Raw genomic sequence first — 17,104 nt, 5'->3', positions numbered from 1 at the left:
ATGACGCAATTCCGTGTTAGCGCTGCTGTTGGATTGCTTCAAGCTGGGACGTCACATCTCACACTCACACACACAAAGCAGCCATGAAGAAAAGCTTAGCTTCCTTCCTGTCTTCCTCTGCTGTGTTCTGCCCTAGTGAGCAGGCTCAATAAGCTGCTACGTCCAACAGCTGCCATAGACAGCGGGGGCCGTTGCAGCTCAAACTAACACAGAGTGCTCACATGCTGGCGTTTCACTTTTAACACACACAAGACAGTGGTGCTTTTTTGCTCTTTATTCAGCATAGAATTATACTTGCTTGATAAGGAGTGAAGTTTCATCCCAATTGTTAAGAAAAATCTAAATCTAAAAATAAAAAATCTATATCTAAATGTAGAATTTCTGATAAAATGCAACGGCATCGGCTTGTATCATCATGTTGAAATACATTTAAACCTAAAAGCATGAAAATAAAAATACAGTACTGCATGTCAATAAATGAGTTGTATTGAAATTGTATGTATGTATGTATGTATGTATATATATATATATATATATATATATATATATATATATATATATATATATATATATATATATATATATATATATATATCTTGGCCCCAGATCTAGGATCTCCCACAGCCCAACAAGACTGGCACCAACCACCTGAATACCAAACAGGCTCCTAAGGTCGCTGCATGAAGCATTAGAGAAGCAAAGTAAACCTTTCCGTTATTCAAAACAGCATGAATGCATCATGGTCTACTAAAATGGGGCAAAATTGTTAGGTCTTTGTCATTCAAAGTGATGCTGTTAACCCTTTGCACTCCTCGGTTTTTGCTAACATAAGCCCCCGTTTTTTGTTTTTTTTTTCCACAGAAGCGACAATGGTTGCAGAGAGTCCTGCGGTTTGCGAGATAAAGAGCAAACACAAGGACAAGTCTTCCTTTTCTCCCACTGATGGGATTTGTCCCATTTCTATCACCCTGCACTGAAGCAGAATAGGTGAGAGTTGATAATCACGTCAACCCTCCGAGCCCCCATTTCAATCAGAAAGGCTGCGGATGAATAGCAAACAAGTGCGAGCAAGTTGCACCTCAGAGTGTCAATCAAGATGCTGAATGCATTGCGTGCTGTAAACACAACTGTGTACTGCCAGCAAGTGTCACATTCTTGTCTGGCCTGCGGGGACATTCAAAACCAAGGAATTCCAGAATAAACCTTTGATTAAAACTGATGAAAAGCACAAAAAAGCAGCACATTTTGTCAGCAGAGTTGAGGAACACTGAAGTTGACATTTGAATCAAATACAAATCAGACTCTGACAGTCATTAAGGTTATTTTATTTCAAATGTTAATATAGTTGCCTTTTCACTGACTAGTTCCAGCACTGACACAAATAAATACGTTGCCTTACACAATAATAAACCTTCAAATAAATAGACTTTCTGAATTCACACTAACAAATGTTGCAATCAGCAAATAAAGTTTTTATAAGTGACTGTGCAATTGTACAAACGGAATTGCTCTGAAGCAAATTACCTGAAATGAGAAGTGATGAAATCGACATTCCATTGAACGTAAAAAGACGTTTTCACAGTTGGAAGTATTCTATGTACAAAAAATAAAACATCTCACTAATGCACACAATGTTAGTTGTTGGAATTTGGTTCTGAGAGGTCAAGCAAGTTTTAAACTACAGTTGAATGCAGACCTCCACAAAGCCCCCCGAAAATCCCATTTTGGATCAGCACCAAATTGTATACCTTCATAGATGCCCACCAACTGCGTTTTGTCATCAAGCTTCATGCAACAGGCAATGGGAAGGCAAATGTTAGCAAAAAAAAAAAAAAGCTTTCTTCAGTGGAAGGCGAGTGGGGGCCATGTTTGGACAGACAAGGAAATTAATTTATGATGCATCAAATTAAAGCAATCAATATTTGAAAGTATATTGATGGGCGGGAAACACGAGTTTTAAGCGTAGCAGAGCAATCTACGAAACTGTGTATTTTAACACCCAAACTGAAGTTTTTACAGTATTCACTACTAAATAGGAAACAGATGTCTGTAACTTAATCCATGACCCAAAAAATTACACGAGTAAACATCTTCAGTTGTGCCTCTCATTGCCCAGAGTAAAACTATTTGTAAATATGAGTGTGAAGACCATTCACAAGTACAGTATTGTACCGAATAAATCAAACTTAATGTATTTTATACTTTATTCAGTGTTCTTTTGTACTCCTCATGTCACCAGTTTTGGCCTTGCACACTGTTGCACAATTTGAACAACTGCTACATAACTTGCATCCATCCATTTTATGATATTTTCCTTATATTTTTCCATTGTTCTTGACACATGCTGCCCCTTCAGACTCCTTTATTTTGTATTTTGTCTCTATTTGTTTTCAGTTTTTTGCTTTGTATTATCTTTCAATAGTTGACATATTGCCATCCATCAGCAAAGTAAGAATTTCACCGTACAGGATAAAACATGTTACCTCACTGCTCATGTGGACATTTTGAATCGTTTGTTTTCTAACGATAATTCCGTGAGAACTTTTGTTATGAAGTGTGCAAAATTATTGTATTTTTCTCTGCTTTTTAGCGACACCATAACCACATTAAGTCAAGGAAGAACTGTTTTGTGCAACAACAACAAAATCTAACGTTCATTAATTACAGTATCTCACATGTCCGAGATGTTAAAGAGTTGTTACCCAAAGTTACCCATTTAATTGGGAGGAAACATAGACTATTTACAAAACGTTGGGAATATTAAGCTTTCGGGTGAAATTCCAGGATGAACCTAAAATGTACTTTAACCTTTACAGGTGTACTGAATATGAACTGCTCTAAACTTTTGAACGCACACATCCACCTGTTCAATGTTTCACTCCATTTCCAACTCTCTTAAACAAGCGTCTTCATCACATTTTCACCTATGAGACCGAGGCTGCGGCTAACAATTGAGCAACAAGCACCTGACCGTTGTTAGCTTTCAAACAGGATGTTCTCAGAAGAAAGTAGCCAATGAGCTTAGCGTGTCGTCATCAGCTTGTAACAGATAGCCTGAAAGAGTCTCAGAAAGGTGGAGACGTGGTTTTATTTGGAATTTGTGAATTTTCAGCTCCTTTAGAACATGAAGCTGCGCTAAAGGTAGACCGTTGGGCAAGTGCATTCAAAAGTTCAGAAAAGGTCAAATTTAGTTCACCTGTAAAGGGTATAGTGCATTTTTTAACATTGTGAAATTTCATCCCAAAGCAGAATCTGATGAATTCTTGGATGTAAACGTAGGCACTCACACACACGCGGACATGCCACACACATGTTCTACGTTGACTTGCTCACAGCCTCACAGTGGATCGTGTTCTTGCACCGACAGCCGGGTCGCGTCGCTTGGTCATAGCAGCTCTGGCACGCGGCGACGCATCCTCTCGCTGGAAGGTAACACAGGAGACACGGGAGTACCACGGCCATAAGGGACACGGCGCTCCATCGGATGCAGCAGTGTGCGTGTGTGCAAGAGAAGGGCTTGTCGGCGCACGTGTCTTCGTCGTCGGTGGAGCAGTGGTAGAACAGCCCCTTGACACAGCACACGCACGTACAATACTCTGCCGCGTGATGTGCAGAACATACACAACGCCTGCCGCACATCCAGCAGAAGGGCAGGAGCCGAGGGCGCCCGCACTCGGCGCAGCGGCACTGACCGCAGCGCTCACACTTGGAGGGCGCACTGCCGCTTTTACACTCGCCACGGCCGGGCACGGCCACTAACAACTTTGGCTCTTTATTTGCACTTTTCTTAGACATCTCATCTGCTGGTGTGGGCTGGGCACTGATTATATGCTCACCACTTCCCGTGATGCCGAGGAGCCTCTGAGCGGAGCAAGCGCTCCCCCCGCTGGCCGTGGCACTAGTCTGCGAGTCCTCCGTGCTGGAGGAGGGCCGCATCACGATTGCGTCTGCATGTAGGTTGTGAAAATCGCTGGGCCTCTCTTCCCGGGTGTCCTGATGAATGCTGGAAAATTGTGACGCAACTGGCTCACTCTTCTGTGAGGCCGGAGTCCTTGTGGGTCCTTCTGTGTACTCATTACGGCTCCCAGTTATGCTCATCTGATCTAATGCCAGCACGCCATCGTGGGCTAGCAAAGGCCCTGGCTGCAGGCTCCCATCGTCCTGCGATGACCGCCTGCGGTGTCCTCCTCCCCCGTCGCTGAAACTCGCATTTCTGAGATCCATCGTGGGACTGAAGAGCCACTCGAGCCGGCATGGGACACATCTGAAATCCTGCAAGTGAGACAGATAGCTTATACCAAGCAAGCATGCAAATGATGCCAGGCAAATGATGAGACACCGAAGCGGGCAAAAGTGACAAATAGTGCGGTCAGACCAGCTAGTGTAACAAACTGAATTGAATGTGTGTGCATATCTTGCGTGTGCTGTATTTTGTGATATGAGAGGGAGGTTGAAGATACCAGAGAGTGTACACTTTCAACAAATAACTCCTCAAAGAAAATGTCATCCGTTTATTGCTGTTGGATAATAGATTGGTTTGCAACTTTGCACACTGCACGTTACTCTGCATTTGTGCATTCTTTTCAAATTTACAGCCTTGTTTGCATCAATATTTCACACCAAAGTGAAGCAGGGTGACACCACTGCTCCATTTTATTCTTTCTAGTGTTGATTGGTTTTCACATTAATTTTTTGCAAGGACGGTGGTAGTGTCACATCTTTGGGAGTATGCTTGAGGCTTGAGGTCAGTTTGAGTGGCATGATGAAGTTATTTATGATCACAAATCCAGATGCCCTTCAGTTCACCTCATGCCTTGCGGCAGTTTAAGCCATCAATGAAATCAACAAAGATGAGAAATGCACAAGATCCCCTGACACAACTCATCATACCTGTCCTACGGCGACTTCACTGGCTGCCCATTACACACCGGATTCCGTACAAGATCCCCCTTGGAACATATAATGTCATGAATAACCTCACCTTCAGTATTTCACCAACCTCCTTTCCATGAACAGACCGACCTGTTCTCAAAGGTCCTCCTCTTTTCCACTTATTTCACCTGTCGCCCATTTGCTCAACACACAGTCATGAGCCTGCAGCCACACTGTTCTTCCACCTCATATTAGGAACTCGGACGCTCTCACCACATCCAAATCATCACTCACGACCTATCTTTTTCAACAGGCATACTCTCGAATTGGGTTTGTTTTAACTACTTTTATTATGTTTGATGTTTGTGTTTTTGAGTACTTTTTTGCTGAGCTGGGCATTTGTCTATTCTTCAGTCCGTCTATGAGTTCCCATCTATATTTTAAACAATTTTTTCCAGCAAATGTTCTATGCAGGCCCACTAGTTGAAAAACGGCATTCTGATTGCGTTTGTGGAATATACTGTAAGTTAAGCAGCAAAATGCACCTACTTTTAGCCATCTCGGGGGGCAGCCATTTTGTCACTTCTACCGACTGAAGATGACATCGAAGTCGCTCAGGGCTCAGATAACAACCAAACACGGCTCACCTGTTTTCTGAAGCTGAGCCATGATTGGTCATTATCTGAACCCTGAGCAACTTCGATGTTATCTTCAGTCGACAGAAGTGACAAAATGGCCACCCCGAGATAGCTAAAAGTGGGTGCTTTTTGCTGATTAACTTAAATTCCACAAACGCAATATTAATCAGATAACGACCAATCATGGCTCACCTATTTACTGAAGCTGAGGCATGATTCGTTGACATAAGTGACAAAATAGCCGCTCCCTGAGGTAGCTAAAAACGGGTGGATGTCTCATATTCCACAAACGCAATATTAATCAGAATGCCGCATTCAGACTAGTGGGTCTGTATAGAACATATTCTGGAAAAAAATATGTGGGGGTTGACTTCCACTTTAAGGTATTTTTTTTAAAGTTCTACTTGTATGCATCTAAACAAAACAAGCTGGAAGCGCACGGCAGTATTTCGCCTGCCAAATTAGCCTCGGGTAGGAAGTTTCGCATGGGTAGGACATTTTGACAGAACAGGCTGTCAAGTCAGCCTCCGATAGGAAGTTTCACATGGGTAGGACATTTTGGCAGAACACCGGTATCACGTCACACACCGGTTCCCCACTCCTGACATGCAGCCAAACAAAAAATCAAACAGTGTCGTATACCTATTGGTCCCACAGACGCAATGACGTGGCCCATTTTGTTTTTGTTTCACCGATCACCACGATGTTGTTTTCATCTCATACTTTTTCTTTATTTGGCGGCTTGTGCGGCGCCTGCGTGTGATGGGAAAATTATGTTCTCGACGCCGATTGGCTGTTGCCAATGAAAGACGAACTGGGACTACGTGGGTCGGTGGGAAACACCGCCCAGAAGTTATAGATAGATAGACGGTGCCCAGCTCTGCCTTTTTTGTATTTCAATGTAGTGTAATATTTAATTTTATATAGCTCTTTTTACCCTGTACCTTGAGTAACATGAAATGTACCAAAAATAAAATACATTATTATTATTATTATTATTATTATTATTATTATTATTATTATTATCCATCCAGCCATTATCTATACCACTTGTCCTCACAAGGGTCACGAGATTATAATTCTTATTATTCTTATTATTCTTATTATTATAATGCGACAGTAAGTTCAAATGTAAATGACATTCAGAATTTGGTGTTGCTCCGTATGCTCTTGGCCTACCGCTGTTTAAAAAAAAAAAAAAAAATTAAAAAAAGAAGGCAAGCTTTGTTTGACACAAGGCAAGCTTTTGTTGACAGGAGTTGTTACCACTACAGAAGGAGTGGAGGGGTAAAAACGTGGAAAACAGATCATGTTTTGATGCACAAACGTTAAACATAGACGTGCAATAGTCGTGTCCTGTACTACGATACATTTAAAGTGATTTTGTGGGACCAAAGATTAGAAAAAGAAGGCCCACTAGTTTACTTCTGAGAGACGAGGATGGGGGTGGGTTTCATACTGCCACTACAGTATTCTCCTCCTGTGCACACACGCGACACTGACAACTGGCAAGAGTGGCAAACGGATGGCACAACAGTTCATTTACGACACGGCCACAACCGCCGAGCATGTTGTCTCATCAGGGTTTATTGTTTGTTATTCAGGTGGAAAATGCAATGTGCGTCTTACGTGTGTATCATCCCCTTGACAAACGAAGCATGCCTACGCGCATTACATATGTAGTTGTGAGTTGCAAAAACAAACAACGCATGTAAAGGTTATGACGCGGCTGAAAAAGCGGATGTAATGGCTGGACGTGTCAGTGTTTGTCGAGACGTGTTCAAATCCACAGTCATCAAATGTGATTACTCTTTACTAAGAGCCAGTTTGAAGATGCTGACTTACCGGGCTTTCAACACTTTAATATCCGTTTCGGTTTTCAAGAAAGTTTGTCCATAAAACCCACTACAACAGCACTGTTTACACCATGTTTGGCGCATGCGCACTAGACAGCCACCGGGAGGACAACTTCAATACGCTGCATAAAAAAATATCTAGTTTACTCCACTTTGTTATAGGGAAACGGACAAAAAGTATGCACAAGTCCCAGAGCTGCTCCAAAAAGTTTTGTTTGGTTAATTCCAAGAAGCTTAGAGAAGTATTTTGTTTTCCTTCGGGGTTTGCCTTGCCCCTCGCGCTGTCCGAAGATGAGGTTTTGGATTGGGGCTGTAAATGTCGCCAATATGGTGCGGGAGGCGAGTGGTGGTGGTGGTGGGCACAGGACAGGACAGGGCGCCTGTTGTTCCAGCGGATATCTCGCATCCGGTGCTCAGTCATTGGCTGGCGGCTCACACTCATTCATTCGCATGCGGTTGGATCGATCGTAGTTCTGCTTGTCACTTGGTCAGGGCAAAGCTGCAGCAGACACGTTGCAGCGGCTCCTTCCCCTTGAACGTGTTATGCCGTAGCTACATAGCGTTACGTTGGGAGTGACTTTAGTTGTTGTTTTAAAACTCCCCATTTTTTATGTTTAGGGTTGCAATGAAATAAACAAAAAATAGGAAGGATCGATTTTTAGCAGATCTGCAAAAAAAAAAAATAAATAGTTGAATAGGCTGTTCAGTTTTTGCATGGTGATGGACCCTTTGCGCATGCTACTTACTACAAATTGAGTTTAGTTTCAAAGTTTGGAAAACTATTTTTGTACTTTGAATGGAGGGTGATACACTGTTTGTGTACATCATACCTCTTTTGATGTGCTGAAGTGACATAATGCTAATGTATAGCCCGCTGTATGTAATTTAGCATGGCTGTTGGGTGCTGCATTCAAACTGATATTGAAAGTGCATGAAAAGTGCATCATAATAGAACTTTCAATTTACACAACTTACAAACAGATAGGCATCTGCATTATGGTGAGATTTCAGGATGAGTAAAATGCAGAGCTGGGCATTTTAACTAAAAATCCAAAAACGATCACCTTCCTCCTACAGCCGGGGTACCCTTTCACCATCCGTTGATCTGCCATTTTGTCCGGGTTTGTAATAAATAGTAATCGCCTATTGGTCGGCCCGTCTATCATTTTAAATGGGCTTTCGTCGACCAAGTTTGCCCAACTTGAATACATTGATTTTTCTGCGGCACCTTTTCATTATTTTCTGGCTCTATTGCAAAAATGCCACAATTTCAATAAGTCTGGGAGAAGCTCTAAATTTCATAGGTAAGAATGAAATTGTAAAAATTTCAAACCTTTGTTTTTTAAATTGCTTAATAAGATCCTTGTTAGAAGAGCAAGTACTGACACATTCAACAATTGGATATGTGCACTTAAGAAGTTTAGAGGTCAATATATAAAAGTGCACCTGTAAAGGTTATTTTAGTGATGGGAAAATAAAGTTTGAAAATGCTTCTTAAACATGTTAATGTACTTTTGACTTCTCTAGATGGCACTGTTGGTTTAAAGAAAGGGGTTTAAGAAATGGAAAGTCAGTGACTACCTTGACATGCAGTCAATATTCGCGTTAACGTCAAAATTCCAGTTTCTGAAACATTCTGAATACCCCGTTTACATATATGAGCGGACAGAGTTACTCCCACATTTGAATATCCTCCTCGCTTTAAAAGTGTGGTGTTGTACTTACTCTAGCTGCCGCCATGTTTTGTTTATCACTAATTGTGTATTTGCGGTGGGTTGCACGCCAAACGCCGCACATGCAAGCACTTCCTGTACTACAAGACCATGATTCCATGCTGTTGAGCATGCGCAGAGTGTCCCGTCCATTGGTGATATTCCGATTGCCATATACATGCTTGCATATTCGGGTTGGAAAGCGAGTAACCCAGGTATGATATTCCAAATATTGAAAACCCGAATAAGGGCATATTCAGGCTATTGTGCATGTTTAGATGGCTTTTAAAAACAATGAATACTGCCAATATTCGGATTTTAAAAGGGTTTTTGACTATGCATGATATAAAATTTTGTTAGTCAATCATGGAATCATTTCATTTTCAGATACGTAACATTTAAGGTCCAAATGTGAAGTAATCTTAGAAAATACCAAATAAAATCTAAGTAATTAAACATTATACAAAAAATAAAGCATGAATTCTTTTTTTTCTATTTCATATATTTGATCAAATCACGTATTTTCCGACGTGAGAGGCTGACGAGCTTGAAACCAGAACTGCGACGTCAGTAGACAATGGCAGCGCTCAATGGGGAAAGTGTACAAAGCCACTCAGAAACAGACTCAGAAAGCGATTTTTCAAACTTGTCTGATGGGTTAGGGTTAGGGGATCCAGGTGTTTGAAGAGCTGGAGAGGTGCATGGAGAAGGAGAGGAGGGCGAAAAAGGCAAAGATACTGCCGGCGCGCACAAACACGATCGAGACACTCTGCGCATGCTCCATCCAAAGGAATACTGGTCTTTGTAGTACAGGAAATGCTTGTATGCGGAAGTGCAGTGTTTGGCGCGCAACCACGGCAAATGCACAGGCTGAGGTAAACAAGCTCAGAGACGCAGCACAAAAGCACACTTTTGGAGCAAGAAGGACACCGGCTGCTTCATTCCTGTGGTGAGTGACATGAATATCAAGTGTTTTATTGACAGTTGAAAGTAACACGTGGAAATGACGTCCATTTGAGTCACGACGCTCTGCATCGCTGGGACAGTGGGTTATTCAAATGCCGGAGCAACTCTGTGCACTCATTCATGTAAACGGGATATTCAGAATGTTTTAAACATCTGAATTTTGACCTTAACCCGAATATTGACTGCATGTAAATGTAGTCACTATGGTGCTGGGGACAAAAGAGAAAAGGAAGTGGCACCGGTAGTAAAGTCGAAATGTCGTAATTTGAGGACTCTCTGGATATTGCAGGGGAATTTTCCGATGAATTTTGGCGCCCACTGGAGTCCACGGTGCCCTTAGCATCTGCCTATATCGTCTACTGGGTGAGCCGGCCCTGCGTCCCGTGGACGAGCCTTGACAAGACAACTCAGACATCGAATGTTTACACTCAGGCAGTACAATCAACACGTGGGAGGAAACTCATCCATGCAGCCATTATCCAATCATCTTATCCTCACAAGGGTCGCGGGAGTGCTGGAGCCTATCCCAGCTGTCTTTGAGCAGTAGGCAGGGTACACCCTGAACTGGTTGCCAGCCCAATCGCACGGCACACAGAAACATACATTTGCACTCACAATCACACCTAGGCACAATTTAAAGCGTCCAATTAACCCACAAAACATTCCAAAAACATAGAATGTGGGAGGAAACTGGAGTACCCAGAGAAAACCCACGCACGTACGGGGAGAACATGCTCCACACAGGAAGGCCGGGGCCAGATTTGAACCCACTACCTCTGCACTGTGAAGCGAGGAAATCCAAATAAGGAATACAATAAACAGCAGTGTGTTATTATAGTCACAATAAAACATAGCCTTGCAAAATAAATTTAGTTAAACTATTAAACTACATGAAATAATTTCCAATGTCTTATCTGATTTGTTTTAGCCCGAGTGTTTGATCAATCCTGCTTTGTGTATTTAAAAGTGTGATAGCACCACACTCCAGGTTGAGGTCACTTTCACCAACTTCTAGGGTGACTTTAATTAATTTGGAATCGAATCAGGAAGCGCTCAGCATCTCCCTTTATTCCCCCTTTGGTTTTTCACCTCAATTGCCAACTGTTCCCTGTTATCTTTCTTCTTTATGGCCTACAGCTGGGCCACATCAGAACAATATTTGGGAAAAGCATGCTGCTTGAACACAGATAGAAATTCATTGTTCCATAAAATGTATTTTGGATGCCATCCTGAAGGTCAGTGACTTGACTATTAGCATGCATTCATGAAACCTTAGTATTTGTCTGGTAAAATAAAGTACCACATTGTTTGTTTTGGATACATGTTTTTACAGAACCTGAGAAACTTTTAAAACGCTAGAGGTTTTTCTTTTTCACTTTTTAGTAAAAAAAAAAAAAAAAAGTGCAGGTGGACTTTCATCAGTTGTGTTTCTTTTTGGACAAAAAGCACTACAGTGTTAGCCCGTGCACTTTAAAACATGGTTCTATCTCTATAGTGACACATACGCATGCAGCACTTATCAGGAGACTGTAATTCAGGACATTTGCACAAGGCGTTCGTTCTCTTCATTCTTTTGTTTTGATTTTTGTTGAGCTGACATTCCCAGTTTGGCCACTAGGGACCACTGGTGCATTTTCAGACGTTTTTCCCTTGTGAAATGATGGTATTTGCTGTCTGGTTCGAAGCATTCAATAATGCTGCAAAGTATTTGTCTCCATGGTGCTTCTCTCCGAACCAGTAAATGCTGTGAATGTTATCTGCCAGAGCAGATGCTGTTCTCTCTTGTTTTGAGGGTTCCCCTGCCAAATCCCAGCAATGTCCTTCCTAGACTCAAGGATACAAGTTTTTGTTTATTGGGTTTTTACATTTTAGGTGACGTTTGGCTAGGATATAAAACTCTTCTAGAAAGTGACAATTTACTTTGAACCTTTTTAGCAACATCATTTATACCCCTAGGGATATAGTCCATGTAGATAAAAAATGTCCTTTTTGATTCATAATGTCAGGGAGGTATTCAGTTAATGTCAGGCAATTATTACCTTTCTATGACGATGTCTTGATTAAGGCAACGTGTGTATTTAATGTAATGGCTAGTATAATTGCAAAGCAGCACTGTAATGTGGCACTGGCATCTATCATTGATGGCGCTGTTACATCATCTCGAAAAGTTTTTGTCATGCGCCACTAGCAGTGGCCTCTCTTTTATCTTCCAGGGTTCCAATGTTTCTACCAGCAAATCCTGCTCTTGCTGAGCCCAGTGGAAGGTCCCTGCACCCTGAAAAAAATAAAAAATAGATCAAATTGAAATGAAGACAAAGACCCCTGCTGCTTTGGGAGATGTACTGCGTCTCTATTGTCAAACGCCATCTCACAGTGCATCGCACCATCTCTCACTGAGTCATGCGCGGTTGCTGCGTCGCCTGGGATGATCCTGTGGGTGGGAGTGTGTGTGACTTCACCACTGTCAGCTTTTTTATCCCATGTTGTCATCATTTTTGGTCAACTTACTTTAAGATCACCAAACATGACAGCTGAATGTAGTAGAATTTACACGACAAATAGGAGGGCAACTCTGATATGTGAGGTCCTGTTAAAGGGGAAGTCAACCCCCCAAAAATTGTATGCAATAATATCTCCTATGCACACGCCTCACCTGTTTTCTGAAGCTGAGCCATGATTGGTCATTATCTGAGCCCTGAGCAACTGTGATGTCATTTTCAAAGGACAGCGAGTGGCAAAATGGCCAACCCAACAAAACAGGTGGATTTTACTGCTTAACTCATATTCCACAAACACAGTATTAATCAGAATGCCGCATTTAGACGGGTGGGCTTGAATAGAACAAATTCTTGTCAAGAACATTTTTGGGTTGACTTTCACTTTAAGTAGTAAGCTAGTGCTCAAGTGTGCTCAAGGTGTCAGGTGTAGCCTTGAATCTTCATCATAGCAGTAGATTACAGAAGAAGAATTATTTTTGTTTGTCATGTACACACACACACACACACACATATGAAATTTGAACTCTGCTTTTGGCCCATCATTGTACTGGACACAGCCAACGCTGTTAGTGGCACACACTGGCTGCTTAAGCACCCGAGGAGCAGTTTGGGGTATCAGTGTCTTGCTCAAGGAAACTAATAGCGTATGTCTGAGGGATGTTGGGGGGTGGATGGTGGATGGTATTGAACCAGGGTCCACACGGTAACAAGAAATGGAAACGCTCTTAAGCACTTGGCCATGGCTGCAGGCAGTCAGAGTGATTAAACCAGGAAAGCGCTGTTGCTGGGTTACAAGATGGAGCCCGAAGACGAGTGAATAAAGAAGCACTTCGCTCACGTGTGCGTATTCATGCACACTTGTATAAATGGGCTCTCGCCAAGTGACAACCAGCAATTATGGAGCTTTCTGATTCTCCTTGGCAGCTGACCTATTTCATTGAGGGCTCAGTCATCTTGCAAAAGGCCACTTTCTGTTATACAAATATCAATGTCCATAAAAAGGCTTGGCTTGACTGTACAAAGCACTGACGCCTCCCGTATGGAAACAGCTTGAATTTCCCACAGCCACGCTTCAATGTACTCCCAGATAGGCAGAAGCTTACGGCAACACGATAGTGAGAGTTGAGTACAATTCATATCCATGGATTTACAATAGGAGGTCACAATAATTGATGTTCTGTTATTTGGCACCTGCAGCTTAATTGTATCTTATCATTAGGGGTGTAACGGTACACGTGGGTGTATTAATACGTTTCGGTATGGCATGTTCCGTTCGGTCCGCTTGCGTTCCGTTCGGTCCACTTATTAGCGCGAGCTTACGCACGGGCACAATTGACCGTTGCACGCGGGAGAGGAGGGCGGCGGCACTAAATTGCCAGAGCCAGGATGCCAGAAGCTGTGATAAATCATGAATGCATGGATAAATGGCATTATAATGGCATACGCAAACAAGCCAAAGCTCGAAGGTACCCCGTTCACTGAGATCTCCTGGTTGGGAACATTCTAGCTTTCCTGTTAAAATCGCCGATGGGGAAAGGTACCTGTATAAGTCCCAAAGTTGTGTGCCGCCGACATTGCTACATGAGATCGGCGGCTATGCTGTAGCAAACACGTCTAACATAATAGCACTTAAAACGACATCATCCGACTTTGAATGTTTCTTAGACAAGGAAGCAATCAGTATTTTTAGCCAAAAACAAAGTACAACAGCTCTGTTCTTCGTTCTCCGCTGCTTCTCTCGCCAGCGGTACAATGCATTCATGAACCTTGGAAACATCAAAACTCAGCAAAACACAAATCCGACAACACAGATAACTCAATTCGTTACAATATGCTGTTGAACATTCAAAGATTTCAATGCTTAAAAAGTGTAAATAATTTCATAAAGACTTTGTAAAGAATTTTAATACAGTTAGCAATAATTGTAACTGTTATTGTATGGATTTTTTTTCATCACAAAAAGTGTACACATGTGCTGTAATGACAACTTGTCTTTAACTCAAATACTTAGATGTGTCATAGGCTGTTGCTGCTGAGTGTTTAAAGATTTCAGTGTCTTAATAAATTACAACATTAGGAGAAAATACACTAACAATAAGTTAGTGTATTTTTTATTCTGCTGTAATTTCTTAGAAGGTCACCCGAATGGTTCGCTTTTATTTATTTTTTCTAAAAAAAACATGTACCATTTACTTGTCATCTTTTCAAAATAAACATATATTTTTTTTAAAAATCGTTTTTTTTGTACCGAAAAATATACAGAACCGAAGTTTCCAAGAAACCGAACTGAACCAAAATGTGATTTAGCGTACCGTTACAGGGACGAACAAAAACCTACCTCCGTCCTTGTTTAATAATCCATCCTTTTTAAAACAGTTCTCGTCCTTCGTCCGTCACTGGACGGACCGTTCCGTCCCTGGGACATAATGCCCAGGTCTGCAATTACAGCTTAATATTACTGTATGCAACTATAACGGTGATCCCAAATAGGGAAACACATGGAAGAGGACACTGTATGTACAATAACGTTGTACATGAATCCAGTATATTGTCGCTGTCATTCAATTCGTAACCCGTGCTTCCATTTTCTGCTATCTTCCATCCATTCTCTGAGTCACTTATCCTCATTAGGGTCGTAAGTGAGCTGAAGCCAATCCCAGTTATTACCAATCTCGGGGGCACAATAGACAGATAGATATTCACACCTATGCACAATGTACACAAGTCTTTAATAAACCGCACACACATGTTTTTTCTACGGCTAGTGTGGGAGGCTCTTTTTCTATGGAGGAGCTGCTGCTGTACTTCTGTCCTCCTCACTTAAAGGGGAAGTCAACTCCATTTTTTCTCTATAACAATATGTTCTATGCAATCCCACTAGTCCAACCACAGCATTCTGGTTGATATTGCGTTTGTGGAATATGAGTTAAGCAGTAAAATATACCCGTTTCTGTCCATCTGAGGGGGCGGCAAGTTTGTCATTTGCTGTCGACTGAAAATTACATCACAGTTGCTCATGACTCAGGTGACAACACATCATGGCTCAGCTTCAGAAAGCAGGTGAGCTGTGATATATATCGAATAGCATCGGGCCAAAACCTTACACCTCCAAAATGCTCACTTTTCAGGAGACCCAAAAAATGAAAGTTTGTTCAACCATTAGCATTGCATTGTGAAAGAGAGCAAGTCTTTTTCAACACTTTATATTGGTCAATAATGTGTAAAAATAACACCCAGGCAGGTGGACTGACCAATAGTATACATAGGTCCCTCGCTATATTGCGGTTCACCTTTCACGGACTCACTACATCACAATTTTTTTTTTTACAGTGCTATTTTGTGCGATGTTTTTTTTTTACAGCGTACGAACCCATATTGTGTCCTAGTTGACTGCCTGTATTTTTTACAGTGCAATTCAGCATGCTGTTTTTTACATTATACACCCCCCCCCGCATTGTTTTCTGCATTCTGATTGGCTAAGGTACTGTACACCTAGTTGAATACATCTTTTCCGTGTCATGTCTCGCACAGAATGCGTTCGGTTTACTAAATTTAATTTTGTGTTTCCTGACCTGATCAACTGTTTTGGAGGCACGTCACACGGAAGTGTGACAGCTCTGAAAAAGGCTGAAATGACAGCTGAAACTGTTTTCTCTCTTTGGTGGAAAATGAATGTATGAAAAAAAAGACAAGACAAGATGAAAGTTTTAACGCTATTACAAGGAAGATATACGGATGTGACAGTGTCTGTTTTTTTTGGGCGTTAACAGTCATCAGTAACCTTTAAGTCATTCTGAGGTCTAATTAACAGTTGAAAAAAACAGCACAACTATGGCAATGAGTTACGCACAGAGCCAATGATGGTAAAATAGCGGGAGAATCACAGCCCTCATCTGTCCGCTCATCCATGCTTGAGATGGTTCGCATAATGGAACATGTACGTAACTAGAAGTAGGTTTTCTACCCCCCAAAATGATGCGAAACTTGAAAAGTTCGCAAAAAGGGTCATTCGTAACTGAAGGTTCCATTGTAAACCTTTTTTCCACAACCCCTAAATACGGTAAATGGCTATGTAACGAATTTTCGATTTTTCCCTACCCACCTCTATATGGAAGATTTGTCATGTGTCTCGAGAAATGACGTGATGTCAAATGCTGGAATATTTTTAGCCCATGGAAATAAACATATTCTACATAGTATATTCTTGTATGTAAGTAATGTAATGCATGTACTGTTGAATGGAACCCGAATGGCAAATTTTTGTGAAACCTCTTCATCCAAAGCTGAAAGTTGAAACCTCCGTCAGATACATGCTCATTGTTTTATTTCATTAATTGTGGTGATGTACTGTATACTTTAGGACTGTTGAGGCAAAATCATTTCAACCATCTTTTATTACGTCTATATACTTTGTCATGTCTGTGGGCCTAAGTAATCAAAAAGGAATTGTGTGCCCCTATGGAGTTGATAGCTTTGAACATGAGCTGCACTCTTTTCATGGCAGCCTCTCCCTTGCACCAAACAGCAACCATGCAGCACTCAGTAGCTCGCTCTGCTGGGGC

At 41.7% G+C, this 17,104-nt stretch overlaps 1 protein-coding gene across 1 annotated transcript; it reads right to left on the bottom strand.

Annotated features, from left to right (window-relative positions):
- Positions 1 to 1,329: 1,329 nt before the first annotated feature.
- spry2 (sprouty RTK signaling antagonist 2) lies at positions 1,330 to 7,870 on the bottom strand. Its single transcript, XM_086044263.1, has 2 exons — positions 7,356 to 7,870; positions 1,330 to 4,272 (listed from the first exon to the last, which is right to left on the bottom strand). The coding sequence occupies exon 2, from the start codon at positions 4,222 to 4,224 to the stop codon at positions 3,316 to 3,318; it is 909 nt and encodes a 302-aa protein (XP_085900389.1). The 5' UTR covers positions 4,225 to 4,272; positions 7,356 to 7,870; the 3' UTR covers positions 1,330 to 3,315.
- Positions 7,871 to 17,104: the final 9,234 nt, after the last annotated feature.

This window comes from Filicampus tigris, chromosome 1 (assembly GCF_054856515.1).
Source record: "Filicampus tigris isolate MCC_2025a chromosome 1, RoL_Ftig_1.0, whole genome shotgun sequence".
NCBI lineage: Eukaryota > Metazoa > Chordata > Actinopteri > Syngnathiformes > Syngnathidae > Filicampus > Filicampus tigris.
The sequence above is the reverse complement of the archived record's forward strand: the minus strand, read 5'-3'. Positions and strand labels throughout refer to the sequence as shown.

Coding starts and splice junctions, on each gene's coding strand:
- spry2 (XM_086044263.1), bottom strand. CDS start 4,224: ATGGATCTCAGAAATGCGAGTTTCAGCGACGGGGGAGGAGGACACCGC.